General features: G+C 35.1%; 2 protein-coding genes across 3 annotated transcripts; one reads left to right on the forward strand and one right to left on the reverse strand.

The window, feature by feature from the left end:
- The first annotated feature begins 726 nt into the window (after positions 1-726).
- TGA1 (bZIP transcription factor family protein) lies at positions 727-9,481 on the forward strand. 2 transcript variants are annotated; one of them, XM_088803069.1, is made up of 9 exons: positions 727-1,348; positions 4,091-4,291; positions 4,372-4,446; positions 5,285-5,344; positions 5,434-5,511; positions 5,605-5,668; positions 6,926-7,197; positions 8,105-8,332; positions 8,901-9,481. In XM_088803069.1, the coding sequence occupies exons 2-9, from the start codon at positions 4,133-4,135 to the stop codon at positions 9,051-9,053; spliced, it is 1,089 nt and encodes a 362-aa protein (XP_088659195.1). In that variant the 5' UTR covers positions 727-1,348; positions 4,091-4,132; the 3' UTR covers positions 9,054-9,481. The 2 variants fall into 2 exon arrangements, with proteins under 2 accessions (XP_088659195.1, XP_007048077.1); XM_007048015.3 differs by having other exon boundaries at positions 729-1,348; positions 4,059-4,291.
- Positions 9,482-10,201: 720 nt separating this feature from the next.
- AGT2 (alanine:glyoxylate aminotransferase 2) lies at positions 10,202-15,193 on the reverse strand. The gene is made up of 9 exons (XM_007048014.3): positions 14,607-15,193; positions 14,281-14,511; positions 13,563-13,733; positions 11,995-12,138; positions 11,718-11,897; positions 11,285-11,510; positions 10,857-10,970; positions 10,685-10,771; positions 10,202-10,545 (listed from the first exon to the last, which is right to left on the reverse strand). The coding sequence occupies exons 1-9, from the start codon at positions 14,880-14,882 to the stop codon at positions 10,502-10,504; spliced, it is 1,473 nt and encodes a 490-aa protein (XP_007048076.2). The 5' UTR covers positions 14,883-15,193; the 3' UTR covers positions 10,202-10,501.
- Between the last annotated feature and the right edge of the window lie 176 nt (positions 15,194-15,369).

Raw genomic sequence — 15,369 nt, forward strand, 5'->3', positions numbered from 1 at the left:
CATAATTGCTTAAAAATATCTTATTTTTATCATTGTACAAAAAAATGTTGTGTTAATTAATAAGTTGATAGCACTATTAAAAAGCCCCATTACAGTAGCGAGAAGCAAAGAAAGGACATTGCTTTTTGAATTAAAAATTTTGTCTAATCTAAACAATTAACTTTTTGTACTAATTCTAGGCCTTTAATTTGATTAGAAATGGACAATATTCAGATTTCAATTCCTGTTCATGTCAAAATGTTATCAACTTTCTCAATGTGACATAACATAAAAAATGGTACATGATGATATATAAAACTCCTTTATAGTACAAAGCAAAGGGAGAAATTCAGAATCTTAGAAAAGTTGAGACTTGACACAAATCAAACCAGAAAGAAGATTTAAAGAAGAACCCAATGCTATCATAAGTCAAGGTATATATGGTGACTGGAAAGATTTTTTTTTTTCCGATTCAGAACCTTTAATTTTTTTAAAGTTTCAATTCACCCCTTACAGAATCTCAGTGTTTCAAATAAACCCCAAACCGGCAGTAAATCTTCAGTTTTCTCTTTTGTTCTTTTTCGCGAACTCAAAAAGTCAAAAGTGTCAAAAGTACCCTCCAATCCTATTGCCGTTACCAAGCCACTACCAAAAGAATAAACACAAAAAGTTCAAAAGCCATAAACTCCACGCGCTTGAAATGGCGGGCTAGACACGCGTCGACTCATTCTCCCGCGGAACGCATTGGCCTTTCATCTTCTCCGTTCCCCTCCCGAGTTCTTAAACAGCGCTTGAATTCACGCTCCCCCTGGTATCAACTTCCTCAAAGACAAAATTTTTCCCACCGGAAAGATGACGTGAGGTAGCACGCAAGAAGGGTGTGCGTAGGTTAAGGGGGGAAAACTGCGTAGGATAAGAATCCACCTGGTGCGCACACTAGATATAGTGGAAACAAATGAATTAATAAATAGTTTTTTTTTATTTAAAAAAAATGTGAAAATTTGTTAATGGTAATGCTGTTGACTCACTATAGATCACGATAACTCAAAGACAAATACAAGTAATAATTAAAAATTAAAAGATTATACGAAAGAATACAAAATAGTAGCAGATCAAATTGTAGAAATAAATAAAAAAAGTTAAAAAAAATGAAATAAAAAAATGGGGAACAGTTTGAAGGGGTGTTTTAAGGTGTAATGTTCCAACTAGGATCGTTGTTGGGAATGATGGGACTGAGGGGTTTGGGAGAGAAGAAGGAGGCATTGCTTGTTGGATTTCAACTGGGTTTTTTTGCTGCTCCTGCTTTTTGCCGTTTTGGGACGCTCAAATTTTAGCGGGAAACTTGTTCTAACGACCCTTTAAACGAAAGGTTGGTTCTTTTTTCTTTTTTGAATTTTTTGGGTGGGTATTTGGTTGCCCGAAAGCAAGGGAAACCAATAGAAAACATACTGAAATAACTTAACTTTGAAGCTGGTTAAGTTGTTAAACACAAAGGGTTATTTCTTCTTTTTCAAATATTGTTGTTCTTTGAATTCAAAGTTGTTTTGGTAATTTGAGTTTGGAAACTATGAATTTCTTTTGTTTTTGGAGTTAGGAAAATGGATTTTCTGGTGAAACAAGATATCGGGTAGCTTTTCTGTTTTCCTCCTTGTGGCGTTATTTTGTTTTTGGTCTAATTTGATTGGTTCTGGGTTTAGCATTAAATTCTTATTTATACATCTTTTGCTCTTGTTTCTCTGTCTTGGATGAAATGCTTTTGGTCTTTTTTCTTTTCTTTGAACTGTTTTGAATTTGACTCAGACGTGAAAACAGATGGAATAAATACTGATTAGGATTACAATGTTTCCTTTCATATTGGTTAGGGAGTTTGATTGTTTTCTGTTTATTTGATACTATTGAAAGTCTCAAGTAGATGTTTTCAAATACTCTTTATCCAGATTCATAGGCATAGCTTTTTTTATTATTATTATTACTAATTTTGCGTTTAAATCTTCTTCTCTGTTTAGTTGACCAGTGGCTATTTGAGTAGGACCTTTAATTGTTTCAGTGAAATCCATTCTAATTCTGACCTGAAGAAACTGTTTTTCTGCAAGTTTTGTTGAATGGTTTGTGCATATTAGGAAAGGTCCTATGGAAGAATATCTTGGTAGTTTTGATGGTAACAAAGAATTTTGGGAGTACAAATAGGTCCACCATGAACACATGAGACAAGTGAACAGTGAGCTCCAATAATGGCAAGAGTTGACAGCTTAAGACTGAGCTGGATAGAGGAGGATGATATGAAAAGAAGGATGTCATGATTGGTGTTCAATCTTTTCTTATTAGTTGGATCAAATTCAAGTTAATTTTGTTTTGTTAATTGTCCTTCAGTGGAAATGTCAACAATATGGGCTCTTGAAGTTAAAAAAATGTCACTGTTCTTCCTTCATTCACTGTTTGCAGTAATATGTGACTGTGCACTGCATTTACTGAATGCTGCTGTTGCCAATGCCTCCATAGATTTGTCTTCCTTAATTGCTAAGCTTCTATAATTTACGTATGAAACAGGCTAACTGCAGTTTCATGGTATTAAGTATCTTGAAAGGTTATAACGAAGTTACTTTTCAGCAACAAGTAGTGACAAAACTGAATTGGACTTGGGAGGTAATGTAAACTTTAGCTTTAGAATAGCAAAAGTAAGTCAAAGGGGGAAAGAGAAAGAAGAATAGACAAGCCAGTATATATGGATGCACTCTAGGCAGACAGGGAATGGTTATAAGGTAATAGAATCAGTTGCTTGCAGAAGTACAGGGATCGTGATTGTTGAAGCTTTTATAGGAGCTTGTAAATGATTCTTTTGAAGTTGAAACTGAAAGATCAAAATTTAGAATTAATACAATTCTTTTCTTTCTACTTTTGGGTATCTTTTACTTCCTTCTCCTTGGTTCTGACAGTTAGAGCTATATTTTTTTGGTTTACTCTTGCATTAGTTTTCCTCAAATACTAGCCAATAAAAATTTTTAATGCTGTGCTTGTTTGTGCCATGATAGTAGTAAGGAATTTACTGTTATTATTTTCTTTCTAAGATGCTTCTCCGAGTCTTTAACATACTTCCATCGTGCATTCTAGAGTTCATGTGCCAAGTCTTTCATCCCCGAATACTCATTCTATCTGTACCATGATGGGGCCATGTTTATCAAGCTTTGTTTGTAATTGTAATCTTCAAAATTGACCTCTCTCTTTCTCTCCCAATTTTTGGTTCACAGATCAAGTGTTTTATTTTTAATCAAAGCTGACAATATGCATCGACTTTAGCAGTAGCAGTATTTCTAATGTTTCAAGTAAATAATTAGAAGGAAACTTTTCTTTGATGGAAACCTTGATCCTTTTTATTTCTCTAATAAAACCAATAAAAATGGTTACTGGTGATTTAAATCATGAAAAATTGTTTTTCATTTATTTTGAATGAGATTTGAATTGGAAACGTGCCTTTTTGTGCATAAGTAAATATGGATTATTTTAGTGGAAAGAAATGCCCATGATCTCTCCTGGAATTCCTTTGTTTTGCTTTCTCACATAGCTAACTGGTTGTGGTGATCTAGTCATCAGCATGATGTTTAGGATTTAAAAGACATGATCAATTAATACTCACTTTGAACGTGCCTTTTCTTGCTTAGTTTATGTACTTAAAATTTCTTTTCTTTAGTTTGGTCTGGTACAACATGCACTGAACCTCATCACATATAGAAGTCTGTTATTTTCGTTACTAGATTGTGTCTGCCACATGCTTTCTGTAGTTTAGCATTCCATATTAGCATAAACATCTTGAGTTACTGGTGGGGTGATTCTCAATTTAGAATGTCAGTTATCTGATTGGAGTTGTCTCATAATAACCTAAGAATTTGCCTGACAAAGAAAATATAAAAATTTCCATATATTCCATTAGTTTGTGCTGCACCTTTGTGAATTTTAGTATTTTGGAGTTTGTCAATTAAATTTATAATCATATTCTCTGTTACTTGTCACTTGTTTGCTATTACAATTGTTCTGCTCACTCTTAGAGCAAAGCTTATATGTGACCATGTCTTGTTTCCTCCCAGACTCTAAAGCTTTCAAATGCCTCCCATATCAGTTTAATTATGCAAAATCTGCCTCCATCGTTATTTCAAGAATCATGAACTCTCCATCAACCCAGTTTGTACATTCAAGAAGGATGGGTATCTATGAGCCTATCCACCAGATTGGCATGTGGGGAGAAAACTTTAAGAGTAATGGCAATCCAAATACATCTGCATCAGTAATTGTTGAAGTGGATACTAAGCTAGAGAATGAGGTGCAAAATTTGGAGATATTATTTTTTGTTTGGTAGTTAAAAAACATTTATCTGATTTTGGAGTTATTTGAATTTTCCAGTCTGAGACTGCTTCACATGAAATGCTAGCTCCTTCTAACAAGTATGACCAAGAAGCAACTAAACCTACTGATAAGGTAAGTGTGAATTGGACATGATGCTGACTGTTTATTTCTTTTCTCATTTTTAACGGATATAAGTGTTTTTCTGGACCATTCTGTATGATATCAGATAGATTGTATCTATTGGTTTGTTGAAAGATTCTCCTGTGCATTTTGAAAAAAATGGTACTACTTTGAGTTCTAGAGTTCTAGGACCGATTCCTGCTTCCCTGATTATCTCCTGGCTCATGCAGATTTCCAGCCATCCTTTGCACATTGTCATTGCACATTCTTTATCTTGCAAACAAATAAGCACTTGTTTTGCCATCGTAGATTTCTATTATAGTTTTCTCCTTTTTCTTCCCTCTGAATCATGTTTGGTGCTTGCTCATTTGTGTTTCCTGAAAGAGTAGTAGCTCCCATCGTTTACAAATCTTGCAGTTCTGAACTGTGCACACTCAATGTGTGGAAGCTTTTAATCTTTTTAAGATGAGTCTTGAAAATGCAATTTAGGTGTTTTTCCATTAGTTCATGGTAAAGTCATTGTTATCAGATGTTTTGTAATTTTCTAATGTTAGCATGGAGATATTTTTATTTTCCACTAGCTAATGAGACCCTCCTATTTTGTTGATTTCTAGGCTTGTATGCAACTGTGTGTAGTCAATGATGATCCAATTCTTCATGATTAACGTGCATATTATCTGAACAATCTAATTTAAATGGAAAAAATACGTGCACCTCAAAGCAGATCAATTTCATTAGCTGCTAAATTCATAGAATACTTGTCATATTAATTATTCTAAGTTTGCTGATGATCTGTTTGCCTTAAATAGGGGTCTCATCTGTTTGTGCATTATACCTTTACTATCTACAGATACAAAGACGTCTTGCACAGAACCGTGAGGCTGCTCGTAAAAGTCGTTTGCGGAAAAAGGTAGGATGGATACAGATGTGGACTGAAACAGATGGCCAGCAGGCCACAGGTCAGTTGTTGTGCTAACTTTATGTGTCATTGCCTTTCAGGCATATGTTCAACAGTTAGAAAATAGTCGTTTAAAGTTGGTTCAATTGGAGCAAGAGCTTGAACGGGCAAGGCAACAGGTTTGGAGAAGATTGTTGTTATATCTGGTTTTTTTTTTTTTTGTGTCATTTTAAAATGTTTAAAGCTACTTAAGTAATAAACCTCCACTGCAGGGTCTTTATGTGGGAGGTGGATTAGAAGGTAGTCATCTTGGATTCTCTGGAGCAGTAAACTCAGGTTTGTTTGTCAAAATACTGGCAGTTATTGTTATTTCTTTTGAACTCCTTGCTTCAAATATTGCTTTGTCTTGTTGAAATTCTATAAGATTATTTAGTTGTTTCAGTATCTGACATTTCAAAATGTATTAATGCATGTACTTTGAGACTTACAATTCATTTCTCGTTCCTATTTTTATGTGTTTAGATTGATGTTGCACCTTCAGATTAGGTGTTAACTTTTCTGAAACAAAGCTTGAATTTAGTAATAAAGAACTCTCTCATCCTGGCTCCTGATAACTTTTTTTTTTAAATTATTGGAACATATTTTCAACACAACGAATTATGCCCAAGTTGAAATCCTATAGTGCTACTATTGTCCTGTGATATCCTCATATTAGATACTTCTTATTTTCTATCTATTCTTTGTATTCGTGCCCCTCTAACGATTATATATTCCTTTTGTTCTAAGTTTTCTATGAGCACCTCAAAGTATTACACCGGCTGGACCCTAGCGAAACCTATAGGATAACGATTTAAAAAAAACCAACATGAGCTGGCCATTTCTTGTGTTTTGAGAAAAGCTATTTCAACTTTTCTCAAATTGTGGCGGACTTTATTTCATCACGTAAAACATCTCAACAGATAACACTTTGTTTATCTGAAGTTACAAGTTTTCCTAGAGAAGTTACATATTGTATGTAATAGACCTTAACTTCTTTTAGGGGTTAATTTTGCACCTCTGGAGAGAATCTGCTTAAACTTTTCTCCTGTCATATTTCTTAAACCCACTTTCACTTTTGTTATATTGTGGCTGTCTTTATCTCTTCTTGAATGAGTAGTTTTTTTTCACAGGTGTCTGATTTCAAACCCTACAACAAAAACTGTTTCAACTTTTCTCAGCTCATCTCATCTCTGGAGTCAACTGGGTTGTATAGGGTCTACCAATCTTTTTGCAACCTTCTTTGACATGTAGTTGAAGATTATACAGCTTATTGTATGAATAAGCTATCAGAAACTACATTCTTTTGATCAAAACTAAGCTACATTTTTGTGTGCTATAATGGCATTTTAAATTCAGTTGATATTGACAGTTGGTGTGTAATTGTCAGACGACCTTGAAAATTTTGGGTATGATATAAAGCTTCATTTACCACACTATGATGTGTTAAATTTGATCTTTCTGCAATAATTCCCTGCAGTGCCTTTTTCTTCTCATTACAAGTAAATTTTTATTATTTAATGTTTCCAATGATTAGCCAATCTGAGGATTCTGCAGGGATTGCTGCATTTGAGATGGAATATGGACATTGGATGGAAGAACAAAACAGACAAATATGTGAACTGAGGACTGCTTTGAATGCCCATATAAGTGATGTAGAGCTTCGCATACTTGTGGAAAGTGGAATGAGCCACTATTTTGAACTTTTCCGCATGAAATCAACAGCTTCAAAGGCTGATGTTTTTTATGTGATGTCTGGTATGTGGAAAACATCAGCAGAGCGCTTTTTCTCATGGATTGGAGGATTTCGCCCTTCAGAACTTCTTAAGGTGATGCATATTTGCTCAATAACTGTAGACCATGCATTCCTTTTTATCATATAGATCTTTTGAGGAGAGCCTATAGCAGAGGATCTAACCGCAAATTCTTTCTGCAGGGTGGCATTGCTGAAATTTTAAATGAACGACTATATTGTTTTGACTTGCCTATAGATTGATTTATTCTCAAAAAATGTCTATAAATGGATGCTTACATCGCGTCTAACTTTTGGATTTTTTCTCTTTCTTTTTAAAATAGATTTAAAGTTTTCTTTGATTATTTTTAGGTCTTAGAAGTTGTGGCAAAAATATTTGCTAAACAAATCTATTCTCTCTGTTTATTTTACTTTTTCTGCAGTTACTAGGTTTTTCTATCTTGTCTTTATCAATATAGAGCACTTCCTTTCTCCTTAATTGTTGGTATATTATAGAATTGCAATTTTATCTATCACTTGCAACATGTTTAACATTGCTGTTAATATTACTCATCAAGGGGATATTGTGTTCTTCTGAATGCTTTTCTGTTGATCCAGAAAGATCTCTTTATGTTCCCTTGCAATCAATATTTCAGTTATTCTAAAAGAGATTGCTGGGTTCATATTAGAACAACACCTCCACCCCCCCACCCCCCCCCCCCCCCCCCCCCCCCCCCCCATGCATACATAATGCATAATGTACAATGATTTTCTATGCTCTGAACTTGGCCAATGGTAACTCTAACCTGGGTTCTGTTTGGTCTTTCCATCCACATGATTACAGCATCATTGAGCATATTGTTTAATCAATAATTCTTTAACAAAGTAGCTCTGTACTTCCATGCACTTGAAAGACATGATTTGTATTTTTCATTGGAATTCTGGTTCAAGTTCTATTGCTAAATGTACAATGATATTTATTTGTGATTATATGTTGATGACAGGTGCTTGTGCCTCAGCTTGAACCCTTGACAGAACAGCAATTTTTGGAAGTTTGTAACCTGAAACAATCTTGTCAGCAAGCTGAAGATGCCCTTTCACAAGGTATGGAGAAACTCCAGGAAACTGTGTCTGCGACTGTAGCAGCTGGTCAACTGGGTGAAGGTAGTTACATTCCTCAGGTGGCTACTGCAATGGAGAAGTTAGAAGCTCTAGTCAGCTTTGTGAACCAGGTAATCGTTTCATCTTCCGATGGTGCCATGCTTGGGTTTATTCCAAGAACTTTTCACAATCAGTTTTTCTCTGGGTTTTCTTTTTCTTTTCATAGTCCATCTGTTTTACCCATCAATTTGTTCTTTATCCACGCGCTTGAAGTGAAATTATAATTTTTAATCATCAGTTTTTCCTTTGCATATCAAAATGATATCTAACAAAATATGCTGCTCCCCTTATGATGGCTAATATTGGTTTCATGATACCCTTGGAATTTTCAAATTATCTTATTCCAGAAAACCTAGGGTCGCCGAAGAAAAGGTCCCAAGCTGTGCAAGTCTTGTTCTGTCAATGAATTTATTTTTGTGAACTAGGTTGGTAACAACCATTTCAGTGCAATTTAGTGAAGGTAGTTGGAGTCACAAAGTATGAGCACAACATGGTCCTATTTACTAAAATTGAGTTTAGGAGAATTTTTTGTACTAGAATCTAGGTAATAAAATTTATATTAATGTTTAGAGGTGAAAGAAAAAGGCATCTTAGCGACATTTTCAAGTTTCAACATGTCTGATATTTTTCTATATGCAGGCTGACCATCTTCGGCAGGAAACGCTGCAGCAGATGTCTCGCATCCTAACAACTCGCCAGGCAGCTCGAGGCTTACTTGCTTTGGGAGAATACTTCCAACGTCTTCGAGCTTTGAGTACACTATGGGCTACCCGTCCTCGTGAGCCTGCCTAGCCTTTCAATGCAAGAACATGCATGACAGTAGATGATCACTACAAGAACCGCATTCCTGCACACAGAGGTGCCTCTTGGTAAATGTCATTATAAACATAATTAGCATCAATTTAAGCTGCCAACATTTTTCAAGCAGCTTTCAGAAAGAACTGAGATTCTGAGATGTTGTACATATGAATAGTTATTTTACCTAGGGGAAGTTTGTGGTTAAATCAATTTTCAATGCCGTGTTGTACATTATATATTCTCTTGAAAGGATATATATATATAGGTTCTACATTTGAGTTATATACCAGTTGGAACTTTCATGTATACTTCTCTAGGGTGTTCTTTCTGTATTTTGAACATGGCCAATACGGAAATTGTGAAAAGTTGCTCATGTATTGGAACATTCAGAATATGTTTAATAAAGCTTCACTTAATATGAATTCTGCAGTTCATAAAACACTTCCAATCTGGAAAGCAAACAATTTTGTTTTCGATGTAGTGCTTGTTTGCAAGTTAGAAATGGATTCGGAACCCTGCCATGACTCTCAGAAATTAATATGTTCGATCACAAAAGCTGTAATTGGGTGTATCATTTGTGTTTTTCATCAGATGTTATGATATTTTTCGTTATGGTTAGCTGTGATGTATCAATTGGAGAGCAATTTCTTGCTAGTTTGTAGCAGCAACATTGGGCGTGTTGATTTATAAGTAATTGTTTGCCTGTAAAATATATTTGAGTAGACTCACATCTTCTTGTTCACGTTACTCAAAGATATCAAGTGTTTCCAGATGGATCAAAAGAGGGAATTGTGGTCGCAAACGTGGGCAAGCAAACAACAGAGAAAAAAAAGTTGAAAAATTCTACATAACTAGAGATTTTTTGTGTCAAATGGAAGCATTTGAAAAATTTTGTGAGGTCCACTTGTCTCTTAGCAACTAAACGGTTTTAAAATTCTCCCAAATGGTCAAATTTTGTTAATGTTGACCTCTTTTGTATTTTTTTTCCCAAATGCTTTTGTTTTTTATTCTTTTTAGCCGTATTGACTGCACACACGAGTACACACACACACAAAAAGTAAAGACGTAATTCACACGATGATGACTACAGATGTAGGATTATTTCTTCTCTTTCTAGGCATTTGACAAACCAAGAGCAGAGAAAACGGAAAGGAGTCCCAGTTGCATTTTCCTCCTGATAATAGCAAGTTCACACTGGACACTACTTGCCTCTTTTGTTTCCCCTGTTTAGAAAGTTACATTTTGCCAAGAATGGCAAGTTTTTTGTTCACTGGAAGATGCAATCTAATATGATACTCTTCTTGGCAAAGCATTTGTCGAAAGAAGGATGAAATTTGCATATCAACACATCAAAATGCAATGAAATATAGTTATATTGTTAAAGAGAAGATCATGTTGGATTTTGATACCAAAGGATCTTTTTGCTCTTGACGGATTCATCCTCACAGCTTTGATATTGCATAATCCAAAGCATCAACAAGAAAATCTGCACAAATACAAAATAACATGTAACTATGTTGTGCCATATAAAATTTTAAAAAGAAAGATTGAGAAACCAAATTGTTGAGGATGTCTCTCATGATTAATTTATTTAATTAAATACAGTAAGAGAATGAAGGAAGTACCAGCGTCATCTTTGGTAAAACACATTGGCGGCTTTATTCTGAAAACATTTCCATGTAGTCCACCTTTCCCAAGTAGAACTCCAAGTTCTTCAGTCAGAAAAGATAATGGTTAGCATAAAAACCCTTTGTTTTCTAATTTTTTTCTTTATTCGAGAGGTTTGTGCCTTGATACCTCTCATTTTCTCAAATAGGATGGCCGTTTCTGCCTTGGCTGGTGTCTTCTCCTTCCTGTCAGTAACAAGTTCTACACCCACCATTAAGCCCCGACCTCTGACATCTCCAATGACTGAAAACGAAAAGGGCAATTAGTCAACAAGAATTTGATTATTTTGATAGCACTAATTTAAGACATTGTACAAGAACATCGGCAAATCTAAAACTTCAGCTAGAAGTCCTAAACACAAATTTTTAAACTACAAATTAAGGACCATTTTCATCTACAATTGAATAATTTGCAGTTCAGTAAATTCAAAATTGCAAAAATATTGGTTGATTAAAAAAAGCGAATGGGAAAATTAAAAACTATATTTAGAAACAGATACACTAAAAAAGAGCAGAGGTAAAAGGGGTCTTATAAGTGCCAAGTTGTAGAATAATTACTATCATGTCTGTCCTGTAGAGATCTCAAGCGCCCAATCAAGTGAGAACCAACATCAGCACAGTGTGCTTGACGCTTCTCCTTGTCTAGAACTCGAAGCACTGCAAGTCCACCAGCAGAACATACAGGATTCCCACCAAAAGTGTTAAACTGAATTTTTTGAGCCATCACATTTGCTATTTCTGGTGTTGTCACAACTGCTCCTAATGGTAATCCATTGCCAATACCCTGACAAATGCGATATGTTAAATGTAACAGGATGCTACCATTTCCAATAACAATAATAAAAGACAACCAAACTAAATGAAACTTTCTTTTAAGAGAGAAATAGGAAAGGGGGACAGGGGAAGGCAGAGGCTCATAACACGTAAGGATATATTATGTAGCAATGCTCACAGAATTTAAAATTTCCAACAAAGTTTGATGATTAAGGACCTTTGCCATGGTAACTATGTCAGGAATGACACCTTGAGTCTCAAAACCCCAATAATGGCTTCCTGTGCGACCAAATCCAGTTTGCACTTCATCCGCAATGCAGACACCACCAGCCTTGTGTACAATGTCATAAACCTGTTTTAAATATCCTGGGGCCAGTTCAACTGCTCCTCCAGCTCCCTAAAGTTAATAAAAATTTGTAACTTTTAGTATCTAGTTTTACAGTGATAAAAAAACACTAAAAAAGCACCTGAAAGAGACAACTGTCCATATTAACCTGAATGGTTTCTGCTATAAATCCAGCAACTTTTCCTGAAGTACCATAATCAATGTGATCTTGTACATCTTTGGCGTAACGAGTAGCATCAGAGCCAAAGACTCCACGAAAAGGATCTGGATTTACAACATGATGGATTTCCCCCTGTAAAGTGCCATAATAACATCCAGAAATCAGCAGTTTAGTTTAAATAATAGTATCTCTGGGAAAGAGCTATTAAATAGATGCAAAGGGAATTTATAATGGTTGCATGGCTAAGATACTTAAAATGATCTGAGACATGTATTCAAGCCTTGTAAACTTAGGCTAGACAGCTCCTTTTCACATAAATGCTGCTCCATTATGAGTGGTAGTCCCCAGGAAAACCACACAAAATGAAGCACATAAGAATAAATTCAAACCGTATTGTACTTTTAGAATAAGTTAAAACTTCAGTGCAGGAGGATGCATGTTAATTACAACAGCACAATTTAGTCCTTTAATTTCCCAAGAGTAGGAGGGAAAACTGTCATTTGACTCCAATATTTCAAATACTCTGCAGCAGAGATCCCAGATATCTGTTGATATTTCAGTTTCTTAATCTTTTATGGAACATATTTTTAGCAATATTGGTTAAGTGCAAAAGGGATCCACAAATCCACCCACCTAAATGCCTTTATGGAAGAAATCAGGAGTTTGCTTTTATTTCTGGCAAAAGAGTTATAAAGGTAGTAGCTTGCATCAAATTGCCTAACAGATGACAGACAGTACGTAATAGCTATTTTAGTTTTCAAAAGAAAGGAAGATCTTTTACTTGGAGCCTAGAGTTACAATATCTGCTCCACACTTGGCCTAGTCTGATCAAAATTTCTAGTTTAATCTTGATTGTAAAAGAATAGTTTTGGGGTTCGTTTAGAACGTTGTTGATGAAAAGCACAGGATAAAATTATTCTAATGCCATGTTTAGTTGTCACTAGTTACTTGGAGAGGAGAATAGGATGACTCATGGATTACTCAATCCTATTAAAAAGAAAAGGATTAGTCAATCCCATGGATAAGATTCTGAGCTGGATGCCAACCAAGAAACATTGTTTCAGTGTTTCCCATTTTAGGCTTAAAATAGTAATTTTTTTTTACATAAAAAAATGATGTATTTAGTATACAATGATATAAAAATGGGCTATTTTGACCAATGAGAAAAATTGTCCTCCTAGTCATGCCTGCATCAAACATATCATGTGATGAAAGATAACACATCTTACTTTTAGTTTGCATGCACCAAACACCTAATTTTATCCACTTTCTTATCTTGTCTGATATTAATCATATTATGCTCTACAACTTACAGCATACCAAACCCATACTTCAACATCATATTGAGCTAACAAGCAATTCAAACAATGGGACACTGGAATCATCTAATGACTGAACAAGCCAACCAGATGAAGCAAAAGTTAAAGAATAAGTTGAATGGGCGCTAAAACAGCAAATTTAGTTTTGACCAGGAATTTGTGATTTTGAGTTGCAAACCAATTAAGAATAGCACGACATGTAAAAGAATTATCCAAGACATGATTGGGTATACAAACCTCTGGTATTGGGTATTTCCATGTGTTCAGAGCTGTGAGTCCAATGGTACTAGAACTTCCACCGTGATAAGCATTTCTCAAGGAAATCATACCAAGATTACCAGTGTACAGTCTGGCCATCAGCATGGCTAACTCATTTGCTTCACTCCCGGAATTAACAAAATACACCACCTGCAAAGAAGGTTCATATTGTTAGGATATGATTTTGTTGATGATTCACATTCACAAAACAACTCCTTCCAAGGCATTTTTGTAATCCATTAACCAAGCCTTTCTTTTCCTGTTCTTCTTGTGATGAATACCATTAGCCAAACATTCTATTTTAGCAATCAACAAATTAATAACAGTGGTTGAATTTCACACTGCTTAACTTAAAATTAAGAAGAAACACATGAAAGTATTAGTGACCATCCTTTAACTAACGTTTTGCTCTAATAAATTTTGTAATACAAACAAAGTTTAATTAAAAATGATTAAATGACTTAAAATTGACCTCCATTCAAACATAATTAGTTTCATATTACTCCAAAATTATGATTTTGTTATAATAGCCCTTTTTCTTTTCTTCTTTTTTTTTGTTTTTACTTTTTCTTTAATCCAAAATCTTCCTTCACCCAAAACCTCTAAAGTTGAGTGAATCTTCAACAGAACAGAAAAAGAATCATAAAAAAATTTAAAAACTGAAGAACTTAAATCAGCCAAAGAATAAGATATCAACCTTGAGATTTCCAGGCATTTTGGAAGCCAAAGCCTCAGCAAAATCAGCAATCGCGTGATGGAGGTAAATAGTGGTAGCGTGCTGGAGAAGTTTACTTTGCTCCATTATAGCATTCAAAACGTCCGGATGGCAATGTCCACAGGACACCGTTACGACTCCAGCAATTGCATCCAAATATCTCCTCCCGCTTTCATCAAACAAATATTGCATTTTCCCTTCAACAATATTCAACTGAACACAAAAATTTAAAAAAATAATAATTAGCTATGAATTATACAAAACAGAGAAATTACATAATCTGATAAGGAAACAAGAGTGAAATTTACGGGCTTTTGGTAGTAGTAGAAGAGAGAGGGCCCCAAAAACTTCTTCCGCTTTTCAAGGATTTCATCTGCCGACGGTCCATTGTACGGTTTCGGTTGGTAATCGAACACTGGAAGCTGACGTGGCGCACCGCCCGATGCTGCAGCGGCGGCGGAAGAAGAAGAAGTAACCGTAGAGAAGGAACTGCAGGGAAAGAGTGTACGGTTACGGTTAAAGTTTAATTTTGCTTTGGCTTCCTCTACGGCTCTCCTCAAGATTCTTCTCTGCACCATCGCCATGGCTTATTAAAAAAAAAAATCACAGATTCTCTCTTCAAAAAACAAAAAACAAATATTTGTGAGAAAACGGAACAGTGGAAATGAAACGAAGAGATTTATGGAGTGATTGGAGTGTGATTATGGGAATTTTGGCTAATCGCTGACGTGGATTTTCTCATTTTTTAGCTCATCTTTGGATATGCTGGGACTGTGCTGCCATGGGAGTGAGTAGATTCCAACGCGATGATGACAAAGGATTCGATGCTCGAGTTGATTGGTGAAGTAACCATTTATTAGCACCTAATTACGATGATTATGCCTCCTTAATCAATCCAATTACATATAAAATAATGGGGTTTTTGGGGAATTCAGAATTCATTTGGGACCATGCTTGACTGTTTTTGAGATTTGCATTTAAAATATTTTTTATATATTCCTTTTGTAGGAAATAATTGAAATGGATTCGAGCTGGGCATGATTAATTAAAGGTGGACAGGACAAAAATAAA

This window comes from Theobroma cacao, chromosome 1 (genome assembly GCF_053813885.1).
Source record: "Theobroma cacao isolate CCN51 chromosome 1, ASM5381388v1, whole genome shotgun sequence".
Classification (NCBI taxonomy): Eukaryota; Viridiplantae; Streptophyta; class Magnoliopsida; order Malvales; family Malvaceae; genus Theobroma; species Theobroma cacao.

Excerpts from the sequence above, each read along its gene's own strand:
- AGT2 (XM_007048014.3), bottom strand. The coding sequence starts at position 14,882 with ATGGCGATGGTGCAGAGAAGAATCTTGAGGAGAGCCGTAGAGGAAGCC. Across the intron at positions 12,139-13,562 it reads GGAAATACCCAATACCAGAG|GGGGAAATCCATCATGTTGT; the intron begins GTTTGTATACCC and ends GGCACTTTACAG. Across the intron at positions 10,772-10,856 it reads CCTATTTGAGAAAATGAGAG|AACTTGGAGTTCTACTTGGG; the intron begins GTATCAAGGCAC and ends TTCTGACTGAAG.
- TGA1 (XM_088803069.1), top strand. The coding sequence starts at position 4,133 with ATGAACTCTCCATCAACCCAGTTTGTACATTCAAGAAGGATGGGTATC. Across the intron at positions 4,292-4,371 it reads ATACTAAGCTAGAGAATGAG|TCTGAGACTGCTTCACATGA; the intron begins GTGCAAAATTTG and ends TGAATTTTCCAG. Across the intron at positions 8,333-8,900 it reads TAGTCAGCTTTGTGAACCAG|GCTGACCATCTTCGGCAGGA; the intron begins GTAATCGTTTCA and ends TTCTATATGCAG.